At 44.0% G+C, this 20,570-nt stretch overlaps 1 protein-coding gene across 1 annotated transcript in view; it reads left to right on the top strand.

Annotated features, from left to right (window-relative positions):
- LOC115169710 (contactin-associated protein-like 2) overlaps window positions 1–19,956 on the top strand; it is a 60,449-nt gene extending 40,493 nt beyond the window's left edge. Inside the window, exons 18-25 of the mRNA XM_029725608.1 lie at window positions 10,285–10,503; window positions 10,805–11,041; window positions 11,229–11,459; window positions 11,863–11,996; window positions 13,136–13,229; window positions 17,195–17,425; window positions 18,754–18,828; window positions 19,143–19,956. Coding sequence (XP_029581468.1) covers window positions 10,285–10,503; window positions 10,805–11,041; window positions 11,229–11,459; window positions 11,863–11,996; window positions 13,136–13,229; window positions 17,195–17,425; window positions 18,754–18,828; window positions 19,143–19,342 — 1,421 coding nt within the window. The 3' untranslated portion in view covers window positions 19,343–19,956. The remainder of the gene's footprint in view (window positions 1–10,284; window positions 10,504–10,804; window positions 11,042–11,228; window positions 11,460–11,862; window positions 11,997–13,135; window positions 13,230–17,194; window positions 17,426–18,753; window positions 18,829–19,142) is intronic.
- Window positions 19,957–20,570: the final 614 nt, after the last annotated feature.

Here is a 20,570-nt window from a genome sequence, read left to right as displayed (position 1 = left end):
ATGCTGGAATACCCATCCACGACTCATTTTCAATGCCCTGGCTGAGAGAAGGAGGTTCTCAGCCAAGATTTGACGGTACATGGCCCCGTCAAGTGATGCGGTGAAGTTGTCCTGTCCCCTTAGCAGAAAAACACCCCCAAAGCATAATGTTTCCACCTCCATGTCTGACGTGGAGATGGTGTTCTTGGGGTCATAGGCAGCATTCCTCCTCCTCCAAACACGGCGAGTTGAGTTGATGCCAAAGAGCTCCATTTTGGTCTCGTCTGACCACAACACTTTCACCAGTTGTCCTCTGAATCATTCAGATGTTCATTGGCAAACTTCAGACGGGCATGTATATGTATTCTTCAGCAGGGGGACCTTGCGGGCGCTGCAGGATTTCAGTCCTTCACGGCGTAGTGTATTACCAATTGTTTTCTTGGTGACTATGGTCCCAGCTGCCTTGAGATCATTGACAAGATCCTCCCGTGTAGTTCTGGGCTGATTCCTCACCGTTCTCATGATCATTGCAACTCCACGAGGTGAGATCTTGCATGGAGCCCCAGGCTGAGGGATATTGACAGTTATTTTATGTTTCTTCCAGTTGCGAATAATCGCACCAAATGTTGTCACCTTCTCACCAAGCTGCTTGGCAATGGTCTTGTAGCCCATTCCAGCCTTGTGTAGGTCTACGATCTTGTCTCTGACATCCTTGGAGAGCTCTTTGGTCTTGGCCATGGTGGAGAGTTTGGAATCTGATTGATTGATTGCTTCTGTGGACAGGTGTCTTTTATACAGGTAACAAGCTGCGGTTAGGAGCACGCCCTTTTAGAGTGTGCACCTAATCTCAGCTCGTTACCTGTATAAAAGACACCTGGGAGCCAGAAATCTTTCTGATTGAGAGGGGGTCAAATACTTATTTCCCTCATTAAAATGCAAATCAATTTATAACATTTTTGACATGCGTTTTTCTTGATGTTATTCTGTCTCTCACTGTTCAAATGAACCTAACATTAAAATTATAGACTGATCATTTCTTTGTCAGTGGGCAAACATACAAAATCAGCAGGGGATCAAATACTTTTTTTCCCCCACTGTACATCTGTAAGATCCCTGAGTCAAGTATTGCATTTCAAGCACAGATTCAACAAAGACCAGGGAGCTTTTTGAAAGCCTCAAAGGAGGGCAGTGATTGGTAGATGGGTAACAATAACAAATGAGACATTGAATATATCTTTAACCATGGTCAAGTTAATAATTGTGCTGTAGATGATGTTTTAAACCACCCAGACACATCAAAGATGCAGTCCTCCTTCTGAACTGAGCTGCAGGACAGGAGGGAAACTGCTTAGTAATGTCACCATGAGGCCATTGGGGATTTTAAAACAGCTACAGAGTTCAATGGCTGTGATGGAAGAAAACTGAGGATGGATCAACCACATTGTAGTGACTCAATAATGACCTAAATGACAGTGAAAATAAATGGGATGGAGCTAAGCACAGGCAAAATCCTAGAGGAAAACCTGCTTCAGTCTGCTTTACACCAGACACTAATACCCTGACTACACCACTCGCGTTGCAAAATAAATGTAGAAATCTATGTTATTCAATTATTGCACCCCCACTGCACGCTCGCGTCAACGAGCTTCTGCGTTGCCAAGGGCTAAAATAGAAGTCCTTTCTATTTCTGACACAGATCGTGCTGCAAGTCCTGCCTCTCCCATCTCCTCATTGGTTTATAGAAGCAGGTACCCACGTGCCATCTCCTAATTGGTTATACCCATGTGGGTGATTGAAAGATGAACTGTGTTGCCGGTTGTCGTGGTAATACTATGAACGTTAAGATGCCAATCACCATATAAGTTCAAAGATGAAAAGCCTGGAAGGAGGAGAGATGACTAGAAACGATTCGGTTGACCGTTTTATGTGTGGATTAATTGTCGGAGTAGAGGACCTTGTGCATTTCAGGTAAAATAACAACCTAATGTTTATATCCCAGGACAAATTAGCTAGCAACAGCAAGCTAGCTAAATAGGATAAATTTAGCTAGCAAGTGCAAGCTAACTAGCTAAATTGCCATAAATGTTTAATGCTTTTCGACCTGTCCCCAAATTAATATAATTGGTTCAGAGTTTGTTTTGATATTTTATCCTGCATGTCATGATCACGTTTGGTGTAGGGGGATATTTATGATGGTGCATGCACACAGCCGGTTTGGGTTCCGTGTAAGAGATAAATTCAGGACAATAACCTAGGAAACAAAGCCAAATCTACACTGGAGTTGCTTACCAAGAAGACAGAGAATGCTCCTGAGTGGCCAAGTTACAGTTTTGACTTAAATATGCTTGAAAATCTATGGCAAGACTTGAAAATTGCTGTCTAGCCATGACCCTCAACACCTTGACAGAGCTTGACATTTTTTGAAAATAATAATGGACAATACAGGTATCTAAAGCTCATAAGAAACTTACCCAAGAAGACTCACAGCTGTAATTGCTGCCAAAGGTGTTTCTAACATGTATTTAATCAAGGTCTTCAACTTTGACATCAGAGTATTTTGTGTGGATCATTGACAAAAAAATAACAATTAAAAACATTATAATCCCATTATGTAACATAATAAAATTTGAAGAAATTCAAGAGGGGTGTATACTTTGTATAGGCACTTAACTAAATGACTACAAAAATAAATGACCACAAACATGATACATTATCGGTCAAGTAGAAACTCCATGTCTTTCATGTGCATATGGCAAATAAACAAACGGACCTGACGAGAGCATTGCAACCAACATCCAAAACTTAACGTGTGCTGGGTCATTCCACAAAAGCAGTCCTTTTGCATCCCTTCGATAGGTCAAGTAGAGATTGCGCACCAATATTGAATTTTAAGTCTGTTTATATTAAACGAATTGCCCTTTAATATAGACCACATGGATAATTCAATAAATCTGATTTGTGGCATTTTGACATCCCTCCTTGCACCCTCTGACTTCTAGGAAGGTTTTAACCCACTAACCTTAAAAAACAAAATAACTTTTCACCGTCATTGTAAAACCCTAGTTATTGCTTTTACAAAGTTATTTGTGAAGATTATTTAAAGTGAAGTAATTTATTTCCTGTTCCTCATTTTAAGGTAAACATTGTGAACTGAACTCTCATTGTAATATGGTGAAACTACAGTATTCCTTTTAAAATATTTTAATATTTATTTAAAGAGAATTGAATATCTAATAGTCAAATCATAGTGAAAAAGTGAGCTGGTTCTACTCTTTTTGGCAATTTTCTATTTTCTGGTGTTTTGTTGAAAAACTGAGCGGGTCGAGCATAACACATCAACCCTGTTACCCATAGATAGACAGGCTAGAAATATTGTAACAAAAAACATTTTGTTAATCTTGCATTCAATTGCCCCTCCCTGTTGCACACAACAAGCTTCCATTCTGTAACGGTTGTCGTCGGGAATGGAGGACCAAAACGCAGCAGGAATGTGGATGCTCATCTTGTATTTTATTTTAAATAAAGAGAACACCAAAATAACAAATGAAGAACGCACGAACAACAAAACAGTCTTGTCAGGCACACTCAGCAAAACAAGAAACAATCTCCCACAAACACTTAACCAAACATATACCCATATATAGGACTCTCAATCAGAGGCAACTAGAAAACACCTGCCTCCAATTGAGAGTCCAACCCCAATAAACTAGACATAGAAATACAAAAGACTAGAGACCACATAGAAAATACAAACCTAGAACATCACCCCAGGGGGGGCCTGGGGACAGAAGACAAAGAACAGTGAGACACAGGCTTAATCTTAGACACATGGAAGGTAGGGTGAATATGGAGTGTACGGGGTAACACAAGATGGACAGCATTGTAACTCAGGACTCTGGAGATGGGAAAAGGACCAATGAAACAAGGGGACAGTTTGTAGGACTCTATCCGAAGGAGCAGGTCCACACGGCCCCCGAAGGGACCTTGTGGACAGCCCTACCCTCAGCCCAATGCGGTAGCGGGGAGCTGGGGTCCGGCGACGGTTCCACTCATCGACGACACCTGGAGTTGGTCTTGAGAATAGCCGCCCTGGCTCTTCCAGGTATGTCAACAGCGGCAGACAAACACCTGGGCCGAGGGTATGCTGACCTCCTGCTCTTGTTCATGGAAGAGTGGAGGCTGATACCCCATGGAGCACTCGAAAGGGGAGAGTCCTGTGGCAGAACTAGGAAGAGTGTTCCGGGCATACTCCACCCAGACTAATTGACAGCTCCAGGTAGTGGGGTTGGTTGAGACCAGGCACCTTAAGGTGGTCTCCAGGTCTTGGTTGGCTCGCTCCGACTGACCGTTAGTTTGGGGATGGAATCCGGATGACAGGCTGGCCGACGACCCTATAAGGGTGCAGAATGCCTTCCAGAACTGAGACGAGAACCCCGATCGGAGACCATGTCTACCAGGAGTCCATGGATCCGGAAGACATGCTGCACCATAAGCTGGGCCGTCTTCTTGGCAGAAGGTAGTTTGGGGAGAGGGATGAAATGGGCAGCCTTGGAGAACTGGTCGACTACCGTCAGAATGACAGTGTTGCCATCAGACGGAGGGGGCCCAGTGACAAAGTCCAGAGATATGAGATCAGGGACGATGAGGAACTGGTAGTGGCTGCAGGAGGCCAGAAGGAGCTTGCCGTGAGTCTTGTTTTGAGCACACACAGTGCATGCGGTGACGAAGGCAGAGACGTCAGGGACCATTGTGGGCCACCAGAAACGTTGTCGAAGGAAGGCTAGTGTACGACCGGACCCTGGATGACAGGACAGCCTGGAGGAATGAGCCCATTCCAGGACCCAGGACCGGACTGGATTAGGGACAAACAGCCGGTTACACGGGCCTCCTTCAGGTCCAGGCTGGGAGCGTTGTGCCTTGCGGACCAGGTTCTCAATACCCCAATTTACAGTGGCCACAAGGCATGAGCTAGGGAGAATGGTTTCAGAGGTCGAGGGTGTGGTATACGCAGAAGAGGGCGTCAGGCTTCACATTCTTTGACCCTGGGTGGTAGGAGATGGTGAAGTTAAATCTGGTGAACAGGAGGGCCCACCGGGCCTGCCTGGAGTTGAGGCGCTTGGTTGTACGGAGATATTCCAGGTTGTTATGATCGGTCCAGACCAGGAATGGCTGTTCTGCCCCTTCCAGCCAGTGCCTCCACTCTTCTAATGCCATCTTCACCGCCAGGAGTTCTCGGTTGCCAACATTGTAGTTCCTTTCAGCAGGATTGAGACGATGGGACAGGAAGGCACAGGGATGAAGCTTCTGGTCCTGGGCAGATCGCTGGGACAGGATGGCCCCCACTCCAACATCCGAAGCATCCACTTCCACCACAAATTGATGCGAGGGGTCCGGATGGGTGCTGTTGTGAACCGATGCTTCAGGTCCACAAAGGCTTTGTCGACAGCTGGAGACCATTTGAACAGTACCTTGGGAGAGGTGAGTGCCGAGAGGGGGGCCGCCAGGGTGCTGTAGTCCCGAATGAAACGTCGGTAGAAGTTTGCAAAACCAAGAAACCGTTGCAACTGCACCCTGGACGTTGGTTGAGGCCAATCCACCACTGCTTTCACCTTTCCAGGATCCATCTGAACATTGCCCTCAACAATGACATATCCCAGAAAGGTGATGGTAGAGTGGTGGAACTCACACTTCTCGGCTTTCACGAACAGTTGGTTCTCCAGGAGGTGCTGAAGGACCTGTCTGACATGAAGAACATGTTTTTGTTCAGATCGGGGAAAAAACACGAGGTCGTCAATGTACACGAACACAAACCGGTTTAGCATGTCCCGAAGCACATCATTGACCAAAGCCTGGAAAGCAGCGGGGGCGTTGGTGAGTCCAAATGGCATGACCTGGTACACATAATGTCCACTGGCTGTGTTGAAAGCTGTCTACCACTCATCCCCCTCGCGTATCCGAACCAGGTGGTAGGCATTTCGAAGGTCCAACTTGGAAAATATGGTAGCCCCCTGGAGAGGTTCAAACACCGAGGAGAGGTAGGGGGTCACGATTCTTGACAGTAATGTCATTAAGTCCCCGGTAAGTCAATGCACGGATGCAGGGTCTTGTCTTTCTTCTCCACAAAGAAAAACCCTGCGCCGGCAGGAGATGCAGACGGACAGCCCCAGTGGCCAGAGACTCCTCTATGTACTCCTCCATAGCTTTGGTCTCTGGTCCAGACAGAGAATACAAATCGACCCCGAGGTGGTGTAGTACCTGGGAGAAGATCAATAGCACAATCATAAGGACGGTGCGGGGGAAGGGAAGTAGCACGTGCCTTACTGAACACTTCTAGGAGGTCATGGTATTCTGCGGGGATAGCAGAGACATCCACATTCTTGATAACATCCTGAGGAAGATGACTAGGGGAAGGCTGTGCTGCTTGAAGGCAGTGGGAATGGCAAAATGGGCTCCAACCCAGGATGGAGCTTGTGGTCCAATCAATCCGATCAATGTTTTTGAAGCCAGGAAAGTCCCAAAACAACCGGAACATGGGGAGATGTAATAAGGAGGAACTGCATTGTCTCACTGTGGTTACCAAAAACCCGTAATTGAACGGGCACAGTACTATGGGTGACTTCCCCTATAGAGCGGCCGTCCAGTGCCTTAACATCCATGGGCACAGAGAGAGGCTGAGTGAGAATACCAAGCTCCGAAGCTATCGTGGCATCCATAAGATTTTCATCAGCCCCAGAGTCAATGAGCACTCGGAGAGACTTAGATTGGTCTCCCCACAGCACAAGAGAAAAAAGGGGTGTGCAGGTGATCGGAATGATGGAACTCCCAGTCTGACTCACCATAGTACTGGTACCCACTAGAGACAAGGGTTTCCTAATAGGGCAGGTAGCTATAAAATGTTCTGCCCCTCCACAGTACAGACAATAGTTATTATTCATCCTCTGTGAGCGCTCCCAAACTGATAGCCTAGTTCTTCCCAACTGCATAGGCTCAGGGGTATCCAACCCACCTGTCCTCGATTCATGAGAGAGCTCGGGTAGCTTCGACTCCTCTCAAAAGAGCTGCCTTCGGAAACTTCTGGATTCCATACGAGGTGAACGCGCCATATCGGGTGCACGAGTGTGCCCGAGACCAGACCTCTCACTCTTGTGTTCCCTTAGGCGTCCATCAATTTTAATGGTTAAGGTGATAAGGGAGTCGAGGTCCACAGGCAGTTCCCGAGCAGCTAGCTCATCCTTAAGCCGGGCTCTGAGAGCCCATTGGAGACGTGAGAAGTGTCACGTAACAGCAGAGATCCTCAGTTTTTGGAAGAGATGTCAAAGAAAGCAAATAAATGCTCAGACAGGCCACTTCCTGTAAAGGAATCTCTCAGGTTTTTGCCTGCCAAATGAGTTCTGTTATACTCACAGACACCATTCAAACAGTTTTAGAAACTTTAGGGTGTGTTCTATCCATATATAATAAGTATATGCATATTCTAGTTACTGGGTAGGATTAGTAACCAGATTAAATCGGGTACGTTTTTTATCCGGCCGTGTAAATACTGCCCCCTAGCCCCAACAGGTTAAGGACAACAAAATCAAGGTATTGGAGTGGCCATCACAAAGCCCTGACCTCAATCCCATAGAAAATTTGTGGGCAGAACTGAAAAACCGTGTGCGAGCCAGGAGGCCTAGAAACCTGACTCAGTTACACCATCTCTGTCAGGAGGAATGGGCCAACATTCACCCAACTTATTGTGGGAAGCTTGTGGAAGGCTACTCGAAACATTTGACCCAAGTTAAACAATTTAAAGGCAATGCTACCAAATAGTAATTGACTGTATGTAAACTTCTGACCCACTGGGAATGTGATGAAAGAAATAAAAGCTGAAATAAATCATTCTCTCTACTATTATTCTGACATTTCACATTCTTAAAATAAAGTGGTGATCCTAACTGACCTAAGACAGGGAATTTTTACTTGGATTAAATGTCAGGAATTGTGAAAAACTGAGTTCAAATGTAGTTGGCTAAGGTGTATGTAAACTTCTGACTTCAACTGTATGAAATGAGTAATGCGAGATATGAAAACATTCTTAAAGAGGCATTATTAAAGTGACTAGTGTTCCATTTATTAAAGTTGCCAATCATATCAGGTCTGTAGATAGGCAGCCGCCTCTCTGTGCAAGTGGTGGCTGTTTAACTATCTGATGGCCTTGAGATAGAAGCTGTTTTTCCATCTCTCTGTCCAAGCTTTGATGCACTTGTACTGACCTCGCCTTTTGGATGGAAGCGGGGTGAACAGGTAGTGGCTCGGGTGGTTATTGTCCTTGATGATCTTTTTTACCTTCCTGTGACATCGGGTGTTGTAGGTGTCCTGGAGGGCAGGTAGTTTGCCGCCGGTTGTGCAGATCGCACCACCCTCTGGAGAGCTCAGCGGTTGTGGGCGGTGCAGTTGCCGTACCAGGCTCTTAAAGGGAGTGCTCCTAATCTCAGTTTGTTACCTGTATAAAAGAGACCTGTCCACAGAAGCAATCAATCAATCAGATTCCAAACTCTTCACCATGGCCAAGACCAAAGAGCTCTCCAAGGATGTCAGGGACAAGATTGTAGACCTACACAAGGCTGGAATGGGCTACAAGACCATCGCCAAGCAGCTTGGTGAGAAGGTGACAACAGTTGGTGCGATTATTCGCAAATGGAAGAAACATAAAAGAACTGTCAATCTCCCTCGGCCTGGGGCTCCATGCAAAATCTCACCTCGTGGAGTTGCAATGATCATGAGAACGGTGAGGAATCAGTCCAGAACTACACGGGAGGATCTTGTCAATGATCTCAAGGCAGCTGGGACCATAGTCACCAAGAAAACAATTGGTAACACACTACGCCGTGAAGGACTGAAATCCTGCAGCACCCGCAAGGTCCCCCTGCTCAAGAAAGCACATATACATGCCCGTCTGAAGTTTGCCAATGAACATCTGAATGATTCAGAGGACAACTGGGTGAAAGTGTTGTGGTCAGATGAGACCAAAATGGAGCTCTTTGGCATCAACTCAACTCGCCGTGTTTGGAGAAGGAGGAATGCTGCCTATGACCCCAAGAACACCATCCCTACCGTCAAACATGGAGGTGGAAACATTATGCTTTGGGGGTGTTTTTCTGCTAATGGGACAGGACAACTTCACCGCATCAAAGGGACGATGGACGGGGCCATGTACCGTCAAATCTTGGGTGAGAACCTCCTTCCCTCAGCCAGGGCATTGAAAATGAGTCGTGGATGGGTATTCCAGCATGACAATGACCCAAAACACACGGCCAAGGCAACAACGGACTGGCTCAAGAAGAAGCACATTAAGGTCCTGGAGTGGTCTAGCCAGTCTCCAGACCTTAATCCCATAGACAATCTGTGGAGGGAGCTGAAAGTTCGAGTTGCCAAACGTCAGCCTCGAAACCTTAATGACTTGGAGAAGATCTGCAAAGAGGAGTGGGACAAAATCCCTCCTGAGATGTGTGCGAACCTGGTAGCCAACTACAAGAAACGTCTGACCTCTGTGATTGCCAACAAGGGTTTTGCCACCAAGTACTAAGTCAAATTTTGCAGAGGGGTCAAATACTTATTTCCCTCATTAAAATGCAAATCAATTTATTACATTTTTGACATGCGTTTTTCTGGATTTCTTTGTTGTTATTCTGTCTCTCACTGTTCAAATAAACCTACCATTAAAATGATAGACTGATAATTTCTTTGTCAGTGGGCAAACGTACAAAATCAGCAGGGGATCAATGACTTTTTTCCCTCACTGTATATGTATTTGTAATATATTTTACGTGACATTAAATATATTGAAATGTTTTTTTTCCATATTGTTAATATAAACATGAAATATAAATGTTTTCTAAAACTTACTAAATAAAAACTAGCAAAGTAGATCTGAAATCTCCCTGAAACTAAACTGAATTTCAAAAAAAAATATTAAAACTAATAGAAATAAAAACGAATATAAAAACTCAAAACTATAATAACCATGAAGTGGAAGTTCAGTTTCCCTGAAAATGCTTGTTAACTTTTTAACCACTCCCGAACTGACCAAGGTCTCTCAAATCTCCTGTATAGCCCCAGCTTAATCTTTGCTTCAAAAAATACCTCCTTGACAGATTTCCACCTCATAATTCAGCAGTTTCTCACCCAAAGCGTACGTATCCCCTTTGTCCCCACTGGCTCATAAGGCAGAGACAAAATCTTTCCACTTCTGAAGATCTAAAGCCTGTTTGTCAGCCTCACCCAAAACCTTTTCTGATGCCTTTCGCTCTTTCCTCTCCTGCCCAGCTGCCACGGTGGTGTCCTTTTCTTTTGATGTGGGCAACGGTCTGGTGGAGTTGAGTGTGAGGTCATCTACTCCTCTTAATGATGACCAGTGGCACAGGGTGGTGGCTGAGCGCAACGTGAAGGAGGCTGTGCTGCAGCTGGATGGGCAGTTCAAGGAGGTTCGCCCTGCACCCCCACAGGGTCACACTCGCCTGGAGCTTTACAGCCAACTCTATGTGGGTAAGACATCCTTCCTTCCTGCTTCTCACCACATAGGGTAATGATGAACAGGTTTATATGTCTATGTTTGTATGACAACTGGTGCTCAGCTCATGGTGTTTGGACCTGACTTATACAGGCCCACACAGTTTACACATTACACACAGAAACAATGTTAAAAGCTATTAGGATGTCAAGTCAACAACTAACAAGTAAAAAAAACTTGAGTTTACAATTGTTTTATCAGAAGTGTACTTGGTAACAAAATTGTTGTAAACCTTAATGTCTAATAAGACTTTTTGTCATAAACGTTATCCTTCAGGTGCATCGGGTGGCCAGAGGGGCTTCCTAGGATGTATCCGTGCCCTGAAGATGAACGGTGTGACCCTTGACCTGGAGGAGAGGGCGAAGGTCACCCCGGGGGTGAAGCCTGGCTGCTCTGGCCACTGCACCAGCTATGGGCAGCACTGCAGAAACGGTGGCCAGTGCATGGAGAAATACAACGGTTACTCATGCGACTGCACATTGACGGCGTATGACGGGCCCTTCTGCACTGAAGGTAAAATATAGTCACAGCCATGTGAGAGAATGGTAACTCTAAATGTGTCCGTTTTATTTCAACTTCACAGTGTTACAACTCTAACTTTACCCTTTGCTTTTGGGAGGCTAACATCGATTCGCTTGTCAATTTCTCAAACGTCTGCTGATGTTTTGTATTGCTGCCTTGTGTCTCCTGTGTGTATCAGACGTGGGTGGCTACTTCGAGAGTGGAACACTAGTTCGTTACGACTTCCTTCCCGAGGGGGGCCTTCCAGCCATCAGGGATGTGAAGAGCCTGTCTCCCCTGCTGCCCACAGAGGGCAACCTGACCCAGGAGGAGCTGGTGTTCAGCTTCAGCACTTCCAATGCCCCCAGCATTCTTGTGTACATCAGCTCCAGGACCCAGGACTACCTGGCTGTGGTGCTCAGACACAATGGTGAGAGGGCAACTGCTCAAAGGGTTTAAAATGCTTGAGAGAATGTGAGAGCAATCCTGGCCATCCGTTTAAAGGGTTTGAAAGGCTTGGACGGTGAAGTTAATGGTTTAGCCAGCAAAGAACCACAGAATGTACAGGGAATTAGCTCAATAGCTAATTAAATGGTGCAACACACAGGTTGGGCATGGTCCGAGGCAGATGCATGAATAACTGAAACAGCAGAAAGAGAGAGTGATGGTCAATTTAGTATTTTAGCAATGTAAAGCTTAATTTAAAATACAATTGCCACTTGAGTTTGATACTCTAACCATGTTTCAAAGCCTGTGAGATAATGGGTGGACAACCATATGAATATGATTAAGACACATTGGGACTGACTGGCCATTCCGTCTCCCTCTGTCAGGAACACTTCAGATCCGCTACAGCCTGGGAGGCCTGAGGGAGCCGTTCACCATCGACCTGGACCAGCGCAACATGGCCAACGGGCAGCCCCACCACATCAACATCTCCAGGCAGGAGAGGAACATACGGCTGCAGGTGATAATAATGAGGACGTTGCTTTATCTATCTATGGAGCACTTTTCAGCTGCAGTTCCAGGATGACCCTAGTGTTCCACTACCACAAAGGGTGATCTATCACTCAGTGGGATTTGCCTAAGTCATGAAATGTATTTTCCCTCTCAGACTACTTTAGGCTGCAGGTAAAAATCTTAACAATGATGTCGTTTTATCTAAAAAAACATTTTCATTTTCATCAAGCAGTTGAAAGGTAGGACTCTAATGCTCCACTTGAGTCCCAGGGTGGGACCACTCTCAGTGAGAGATTTGCTGATGTCATTAAATCCAACAGTCCTCTCAGACTAAATTAGATTTTTTTAAATGTGAATCACATTTTTATTTGGCGTACCCCCGACAGCATTGCGCGTACCCCTGGGGGTGCTAAGGGTCCAACACGGATCCCAAAAGGGTTCTACTTGGAACCAAAGGGGGTTATTCAAGGGGTTGTCCTATGGGGCTAGCCAAAGTCCCCTTTTAGGTTCTAGATAGCAAGTTTTCTTCTAAGAGTGTAGTGCTTTTTTCTCTCCTACTTTACATTTGCACTTTTGGAGGTTTTCCTATATAATTTATTCCATCCGAGCCAAATTTCCTCATCTGCTGGCATGCACCTCTCCTACAGTGCATTCGGAAAGTATTCAGACCCCTTGACTTTTTCCACATTTTGTTACGTTACAGCCTTGATACAGTTTGATAGCTACATAGACTATAGATATAGCACTTTTCATAAAGCAGTTCAAAGGTAGAACACTAGTGCTCTGCTATCAGGAAGGGAGGACACCCTTCTCAGTGAGAGGGATTTGCTGATGCCATTAAATCCAAAATACATACTTGTTCTGTGTCCTCTCAGACTGCATTAGGCTCTTTGCAACACACCAGACCCACCTTTCCTGTGGAAGTGGTTTATAATGCATTATGCTTTTTAGCACAGTTTATTTCTGTTTGTTTATCAGATTTCACTAATGCATGATACACTGGCATCAGTGAGGATTTCCAGGCATATGCTGTTTAAAATCCACCACTAGGTGGTAGTAATTAACAAAAATAAAACTGCCGGCTGTTGGGTTTCTAACTGACTAATACATCATGATTGATGACCATATCGTGATGTTCTTTTCCAGTTGGACCATTACCCCCCAGTCAGCTACGCTCTGCCTGCTGGCTCTGACACCAAGTTCAACCTGGTTAAAACTATATTCCTGGGGAAAGTCTTTGGTAAGTGCAGATATAATCCATGTATTCCTGGATTATATCCAGGAATAAATATAAGGAATGCTGTGTATCATGCGTGGAATCAATGTATTATTTACACAGAAGTCAGAGTTACTTGCATTGATCTCTTTGAATTTGGCCCTGAGTGATTAAATCTGGACTTTGGTTCTGTGTGTTTCTGAAAAAACACAAAACCAGATTTTTTGTTGCCCATCCATGACTGAGTGATTGATCTTGTTTAGTCCTGGTTTAGTCCAGGTGTATTAATATATGGAAAGAGGGCATCAATATATCTGGTAATGGTGATGTTGCCTTGACAGAAAAATCTTGCTTTGTTGATACAAAGACATGTACATCCATCTGAGTGCCCATATTGAGCAATGTTACAATAGGCCTTGTCTAGGCCTTTCCTTTGTCTTTGTCTGACTGACAGTGGCGACTCATCATTCAGGGCAAGTGGGGCAGTGCCTGTTTTGCATGTTATTTTGGCATAAATACGTGTCACATATCAGTTTGAAAACAATGTTAAAAAATTTTTTTTTAAAGCTGCATAAGAACATGGTCTCTTTTTTGCTATCTTGAGTAAGGCAGCTCCAAAATGCAGGTGTTTCAGCCTAGATCAGTGCTTTCTGTTGTTGTGGGGCAGCCAGTGGAAAATATAGAGCGTTGGGGTTGGTAATCTTCTCTAGTTCTGCCGTGATTGGCTCAGTGTTCTGTCACTCATGGGGACACTACGTCACCGCAAAATCTACAGGGAGAGCTACAAAGTTCAAGCCCCCTTGGGTGCTGCCATAGATTTACATTAGAAGTGCCCATTCAAGAAGGCTCAAGGTTATTGGCCACAGATAAAATGACGTCAAATCACGTTATATCTACCATAGCTTTGATTGGACTGATCATGTCAACAACATACTTTCAAAATCCTAGCTAGCAAGTCAGACAAACAGTCATCTTCATGAATTATGTCGACAATCTACTGGCAAACAATTTTCAATCTTTGTCATATGAAGAGAAATTATAGATAAAACGTATCGGTGATCATTGGCCATTGGACATAAACATTACACAACAAGTTGGAGATCGCAAATTCAACAATGAGTGGTTTGGAAGGAATCTGTGGCTAACTGCAAGCGCTGCAAAGCAATCACTATTTTTCTTCCCCTGCCTGCTATTCGGTGGAGTGGGTGTGTGGACCAAGTCTGGGTTTAAGGGTCTCTTTTCCAAGCTTAAAAGGATAAACATTCACACGTAACACCATGGGAATTCATTGGCCATGCTGACAATCCAGCACGACTTCTGCCACATTCAAAACAACTGGAAACTCCGAACTGTGAAATCTTGGAACTTGGAATAAAACGAGCTCCGACTGGGAAAATACGCTTTGAACGGTCATCCAACTCGGAATTCCAAGTTGGGAAATTAGGTCTCTTTTGAGAGCTCCAACCTGAAAATCACTGACGTCATGATTCAACCTTGTTTTTTTTCAGAGTTCCCAGTTGTCTTGAAAGCACCATAAATCCAGAGAAGTTTCATGACACAATTTGCCCACAAGGACTCCTGTTGAAGTGAGCACAGCACAACAACGGAGAGGCCAAAAATGTCTTGTATGCTGCTGCATAAATTATGTAATATGCCAGGGAGCTATGTAGCTAAGAAAGTAATACTAACTGTATTTTGTAGAGTAAGCTGTTAGAAACCCCACCCTAATAATTAGGTCGCTTTCCCCATAATACCTTAGCCAACTGTTCTGACTTGGTGGTACACATGTAGCCTATGTCCTGTTTTAGAGAAATGTCATCATCAAATATTGTAAGAGCTTTCATTGTCTGCTTACATGTCCCCTTTATTTATCCTACGGTTCTGACTTGGTGTACAGGGAGAATACTGTAAGAACGTCTCATGTTCTGAATTATGTCGTTGTACATTTCAAAAGTGCTGTATAGTCATATTGACTACATCCGTCTTAGCTCGCTCATTAATATCTTAATCGAAATTACGGATTTCCTCTTATCCGCTCATCGTTCCCTTATGCCATAGTTTGTACATCTCAATTGTCAGTAGAAACCACATGTGTTTAAGCAAGTCAGCCATATAAAAAGGCAGTAAATGAGGCTGAATTAACTGTTCCGCTGCCAAATAAGGCTCCACTGATAGCCAGGTATAGGGACTGCTTTATGTAGGCCCTAACAGTTTGTGGGCACCATTTGTCATTGTTATAGTGCAATTAATGTATTGTTTAGCGTTGTGTAGTGGCTTTGCTGTCATGCATCTAAAAACAAATGGAGTGTGCCCTACCAAGATTTATAGGCTAAAATCGCCACTGCTGACTGATATAGTACACCTACTATAGTACACCCACACCACTCAGATAAACACAGGGTAAAAAATTGTGGATCATAGGGCCATCAGGAACCACACCACTGCAGCACACAGTATAGAGGAAGGTAGAATAGAAAACAGAATAAAGTGATGTGCGCATGGCATGGCGTGTTTGATTTCCGTTAAGGGAGGGAGCAGCACCGTGTTAGCAGGAGTCAGACACCAGTACACTGATCCTGTTCTGAGAACAGTAGAATGCCCCATTGTGCCTGGCTGGTAAAGCCTTACAACTTCCCAGAGTGCTTTGCTGCTGCACTCGATTAATAAATTAACAACAATCTCTGACATCATCCTCAGGGAGGGAGGGAGCACAAAGGCCCGGTCCTGATCCCCATCCTGTAATCCTTTACGCACATCCAGGTTTTCTCCGAGCCTCATTCCGTCTGTGAATGTATTAGCTCACTGATCCATGACATCATCAAGTTTTCCCTGCCTGGTCTGGCTGTAAGGAAGAGAAGAGAAGGAAGGGAAAGGAGCTGGGCTGAATCACTTAGGGTGCATTTACATTCAGAGCTCGCTGGCTAACCAAGGCTTCAGGCACATAGACACCCTGGCAGATACACAGACAGGCTGACAGACAGACAGGTATAAACACAGGAAGACAGACAGAGAGATTGATAGACATATTGGCAAGAAGATAAACAGACTATTAGCAGGCAGAAAGGCAGCAGGGCAGATATAGTTAAATGTTCCTGGCAGACAGACGAACATACAGGCAGACAGACAAGCATGTCTCATAGACAGGCATACAGCAGGCAGTGGTAGCACTGTATAAGACAAGGACTTTTGCTCTGGATAAAGGGGCTGCGCCGTGGGGGCAGACTCAGAGTTAGCGCCACTTCATTCAGGGAGGACAACAGGGCAACCAGGTAATACTCTTCTGTATTTGACAAACTTGAGGTGGCATAGTGTTTTCAATAACAACCAACCTGTAACTACACTGTTAATATGTAGGTGTTGGGGACACTTATGGTAAACCTTGACCTTGTGTTGTTGTTGCAACTCGTTGTTTCAGATATATTTATATTTTTTGTCATTTCCTTTTCATGCAAGGCAGGCCTATGTTGTTTTTAACAGACATTGTCACTGTAGCTCTCTGACTGGCCTAAGATGGTGAATTCTTTTTCTGTAGATATTGCAATGTGTTTTCTGAAAGGTTAAAGATAATGCATGGCTAATGTTCCAAACAGGATGTGTTTGTCTTTTCAACTTGGGGGCATATGAAACATCCTTCTTACATGAAAGCGTGAAATTACTCTTCTTTATCTGCCTTGGAGAATAACATATTGCAAAAGAATTGGATACTCTGTTTTCCCTGGAGTATAACATATCTGCAGTAGGAGTCTCTACAGTAGTTGCCTGTCTGGGGGAAGCTAGGGACAGGGAATACAGTATCACCAACCAGAGACTAGGTTCAAGTGAACATAAATCAAACTGGGGAGGCTTACGGTGTTGTGCTGAGTAGTAGTGCATCGTGGTGGTAGACCAGTATTAAGTGGTCAGGCAGCATCAGTCAGCAGCTCCAAGAAGAACTCCTATCTAATCTAGAAGTACTGTGATGGTTTTTCTTTTTTCTTTGTTTTAATCAGAAACTGGCCAGATTGACCCAGTCCTCATAGAGAAGTACAACACCCCAGGGTTCGTTGGCTGTCTGTCCAGAGTTCAGTTCAACAACATTGCCCCTCTGAAGGCAGCACTGAGGTCTGGCATCGTCGCCCCAGTGACCACCCAGGGCATTCTAGTGGAGTCCAACTGCGGGGCATCTCCTCTCACCATCTCACCCATGGCTGCTGTCAATGACCCCTGGCACCTGGATTCAGGTACAGTAAATCACTGTGTTTCTATCTATCCCCTTTATTTGTCCCACCAATGGAACCATTTATTCATATCATAGGATTTTATTCTATTCTATTGAATTGTTGTGTTTATTTACGTCTCGATACCATCATCTTGAATACTGCATTTTAAAAGTAGTCCTTTACAGTAGATATATTGTCAGTGGTCAACTAGCAGCACCAGCAGTCCACTCAGTCCTCCAAAGAGATTTGACATTTAATTAAAACTTCAAGGCATGTTATTTAATAGTGGTATTTTTCTTCTTCAGCTATTGAACCATTTAAACCCATGTGCTGTGCTGTTTAGCTCCTGTGGATAGGTCTACAGGATGGTTATCACTGGGTCAGAGTATTGATCCTGGGTGTGTTCTCTGGACACAAAGGAATGAGCTTTCCAGATACATGAGATCTATTGCTGCCCAGCCACTCACCCTCTCTTCTCTTAATCTCTCCATTACTGGGAACACAATATCTATCTCCTGCCTGCTCTGGGAATGGTCTGCTCTGTATGAAATGTTATCCCTCAGGGACTCTAAGTGACTATTTGTATGTTTAACCTATGGAGGCATATGAGGTTTCAATAAATCAGATGAATCGTTTTAGTGGTACTGCTTTAGTAAGGATTAATATAAACAATTTCAATTGTCCCACAGCTAGGCCTAATGGGACTAGTTATAGATTGTTACACTATTGATATTCTGACTTTTACTAAGAGAGCTTTGGATGAAAAACATGAGAATAAGAGGAAGAATCTTTGTATCATTTGATCTGAGCCTTGCATAGTGCTCCAAAGGCAACAGATCAGCTCCCTGTAAGAGGCATCTGTGATCCCTGCTCCACTGTGTGTGCATGCGTGTGCATGTGCGTGTGTGCGTGTGTGTGTGTGTGTGTGTGTGTGTGTGTGTGTGTGTGTGTGTGTGTGTGTGTGTGTGTGTGTGTGTGTGTGTGTGTGTGTGTGTGTGTGTGTGTGTGTGTGTGTATTTGGGGGCGGTGATATGTGATGAGAGATTTGCACATATTCTGCAGAATCCACTCAAATGGACTAGAGTGCCCACAGAGATGCCAGATGAAAAGAGCAGATTGCCCCTCTCGACTCAGCCCACGCCTACTTCCCCCCATGACTCACACACTGTGCATATACCGCATGCTATATTTATCGCCTGTCCTGGTTTTTTTAATAATCAGATGCCAAAGTGTTCCAGTTTACAATTGACATGTTCTGTCTCTGTAAAAAATGTGTCATAGCATTTACATTTTTTTTTTAGCATTGTTTGGTTATTTTGTGGTTGATCTGTTTTTGTTTCCTTTTTCAGCTGGTGCTGTATTCCCATTCAATGAGGAAAGAGTTAGCCAGGATGGAGTTGATCGGAATGCTGCAATTATCGGAGGTGAATAGGGGCAGTAATCAACTCATCTACTATACAGGGTTGTTGAGGTTTTTAAAGGTCAAATTAAATGAAATTACATTTTATTTGTCACATGCGCCGAATACCGTGAAATGCTTATCAAAGTGTATTTCTCACGTGCACAGGATACAGTAGGTGCAAACAGTACAGTGAAATGCTTACTTGCAAGTTCTTCCTCAACAATGCAGTATTCAATATATAAAAAAGGAAAATAAATAGAAAAGGGTCAAATCCAGTAATCGATTTTTCAAAAGAACACATTGTCATGTACCTCATAATGTCCTTTATACTTGTAGGTATCATTGCTGTGGTCATCTTCACCATCCTCTGCACCCTGGTGTTCCTTATTCGCCATATGTTCCGTCACAAGGGCTCCTACCACACAAATGAGGCCAAAGGGGCGGAGTCTGCGGACTGTGCCGATGCAGCCATCATTGTCAATGACCCAGCCTTCACAGAAACCATAGATGAGAGCAAGAAGGAATGGTTCATTTAATCAGACATTCACATTTTGGTACTGGTCAGTGGTGTGCCCATTGCTCTTCACACTTCGCTGTGTGAGGACAAGGCTTTCTTTGATGATGAGGATGAGGATGATGAATGAATAATGTGTAAATGGGGCATAGGAAGATTTCCCCATGGACTAGATGTGTGCATTGGCTGGCTTGTCTATAATGTATTTACATTGAGTGAGGAGTTGGAGCTTTGGAGTTTTGGCAACATGATATCAGTCATTCACATAGAGCCATTATTACAATTACAGCATCACCTGGACTGAGAATTTTAAAAAAAAAACGATATCACTTTTTATATTTATTTTTTGCATTACAGTTGATGATATGTCTTAATGTTTTGAGCTTTGATTGTAGAGATGTTTATGCCTGCATTTAATGGGTCAAGCACATACTGTACACTTCTAGTTCCTTTGCTGCCAAATGAGTACCAAGTGAGTTGCTTAGAGACAAAATGCTCTGGAAAATAATATCCCTGCACAGATGAAAAAACACATTAAGGTTTATGTCACTGACATTTGATTGTATTGCATTGTAATGTATTGGTTTGATTGCACTGCAGTCCTTATTATGTGTAGAATACAATGGCATGCTACACGGCTATGGCATCCCTTCATTGCACCATTCCACACAGTAGCACTGGTGTTTCCTCACACATGTGTCTTTTATCTTGCAGATCATTTTTTGGGGGTGCCAAATTATTCAGCATGCTTTATCTGTTTCCCCAGTCTTGCTACATAAGATGATGGCTCTTGGAAAAATTGGTTTCTGGCATGATATGACAGGTTCACATTTGGCGACATTGTGACTTTTGAGAGGGAATTGCTATGATATTGTCATGAAAAGGTTTATTGTACAAAAAGCATCATATTACTTATAGTAATGACAATATCCAATGTGCCTTCAAGATTCCGCCACTCTGCTTTCAGTTTTGGACTATTTCATTCTGGGCACACTGACTGTACCCTGAATATTGAACAAAATAAATACTGTATGGCCAATAGGGATGTATTTATGATGGTGGCTATATGCTAAAAGGAAAGAACATGGCTTAACTTCAGCTATCTCCATGGGCAGTGATACACTATACACACGCTTAACTAATGCCTGAACTTCTATGCCTTTGTTGGTATCAGAACGGCTCATGATAATGGCCAAAAACGGAGTGAATGGAATGCCACCAAACACATGGACACCATGTGTTTGATGTAT

The sequence above is a fragment of the Salmo trutta genome, chromosome 31 (assembly GCF_901001165.1).
Source record: "Salmo trutta chromosome 31, fSalTru1.1, whole genome shotgun sequence".
NCBI lineage: Eukaryota > Metazoa > Chordata > Actinopteri > Salmoniformes > Salmonidae > Salmo > Salmo trutta.
This window is presented reverse-complemented; position numbering and strand designations above follow the sequence as displayed.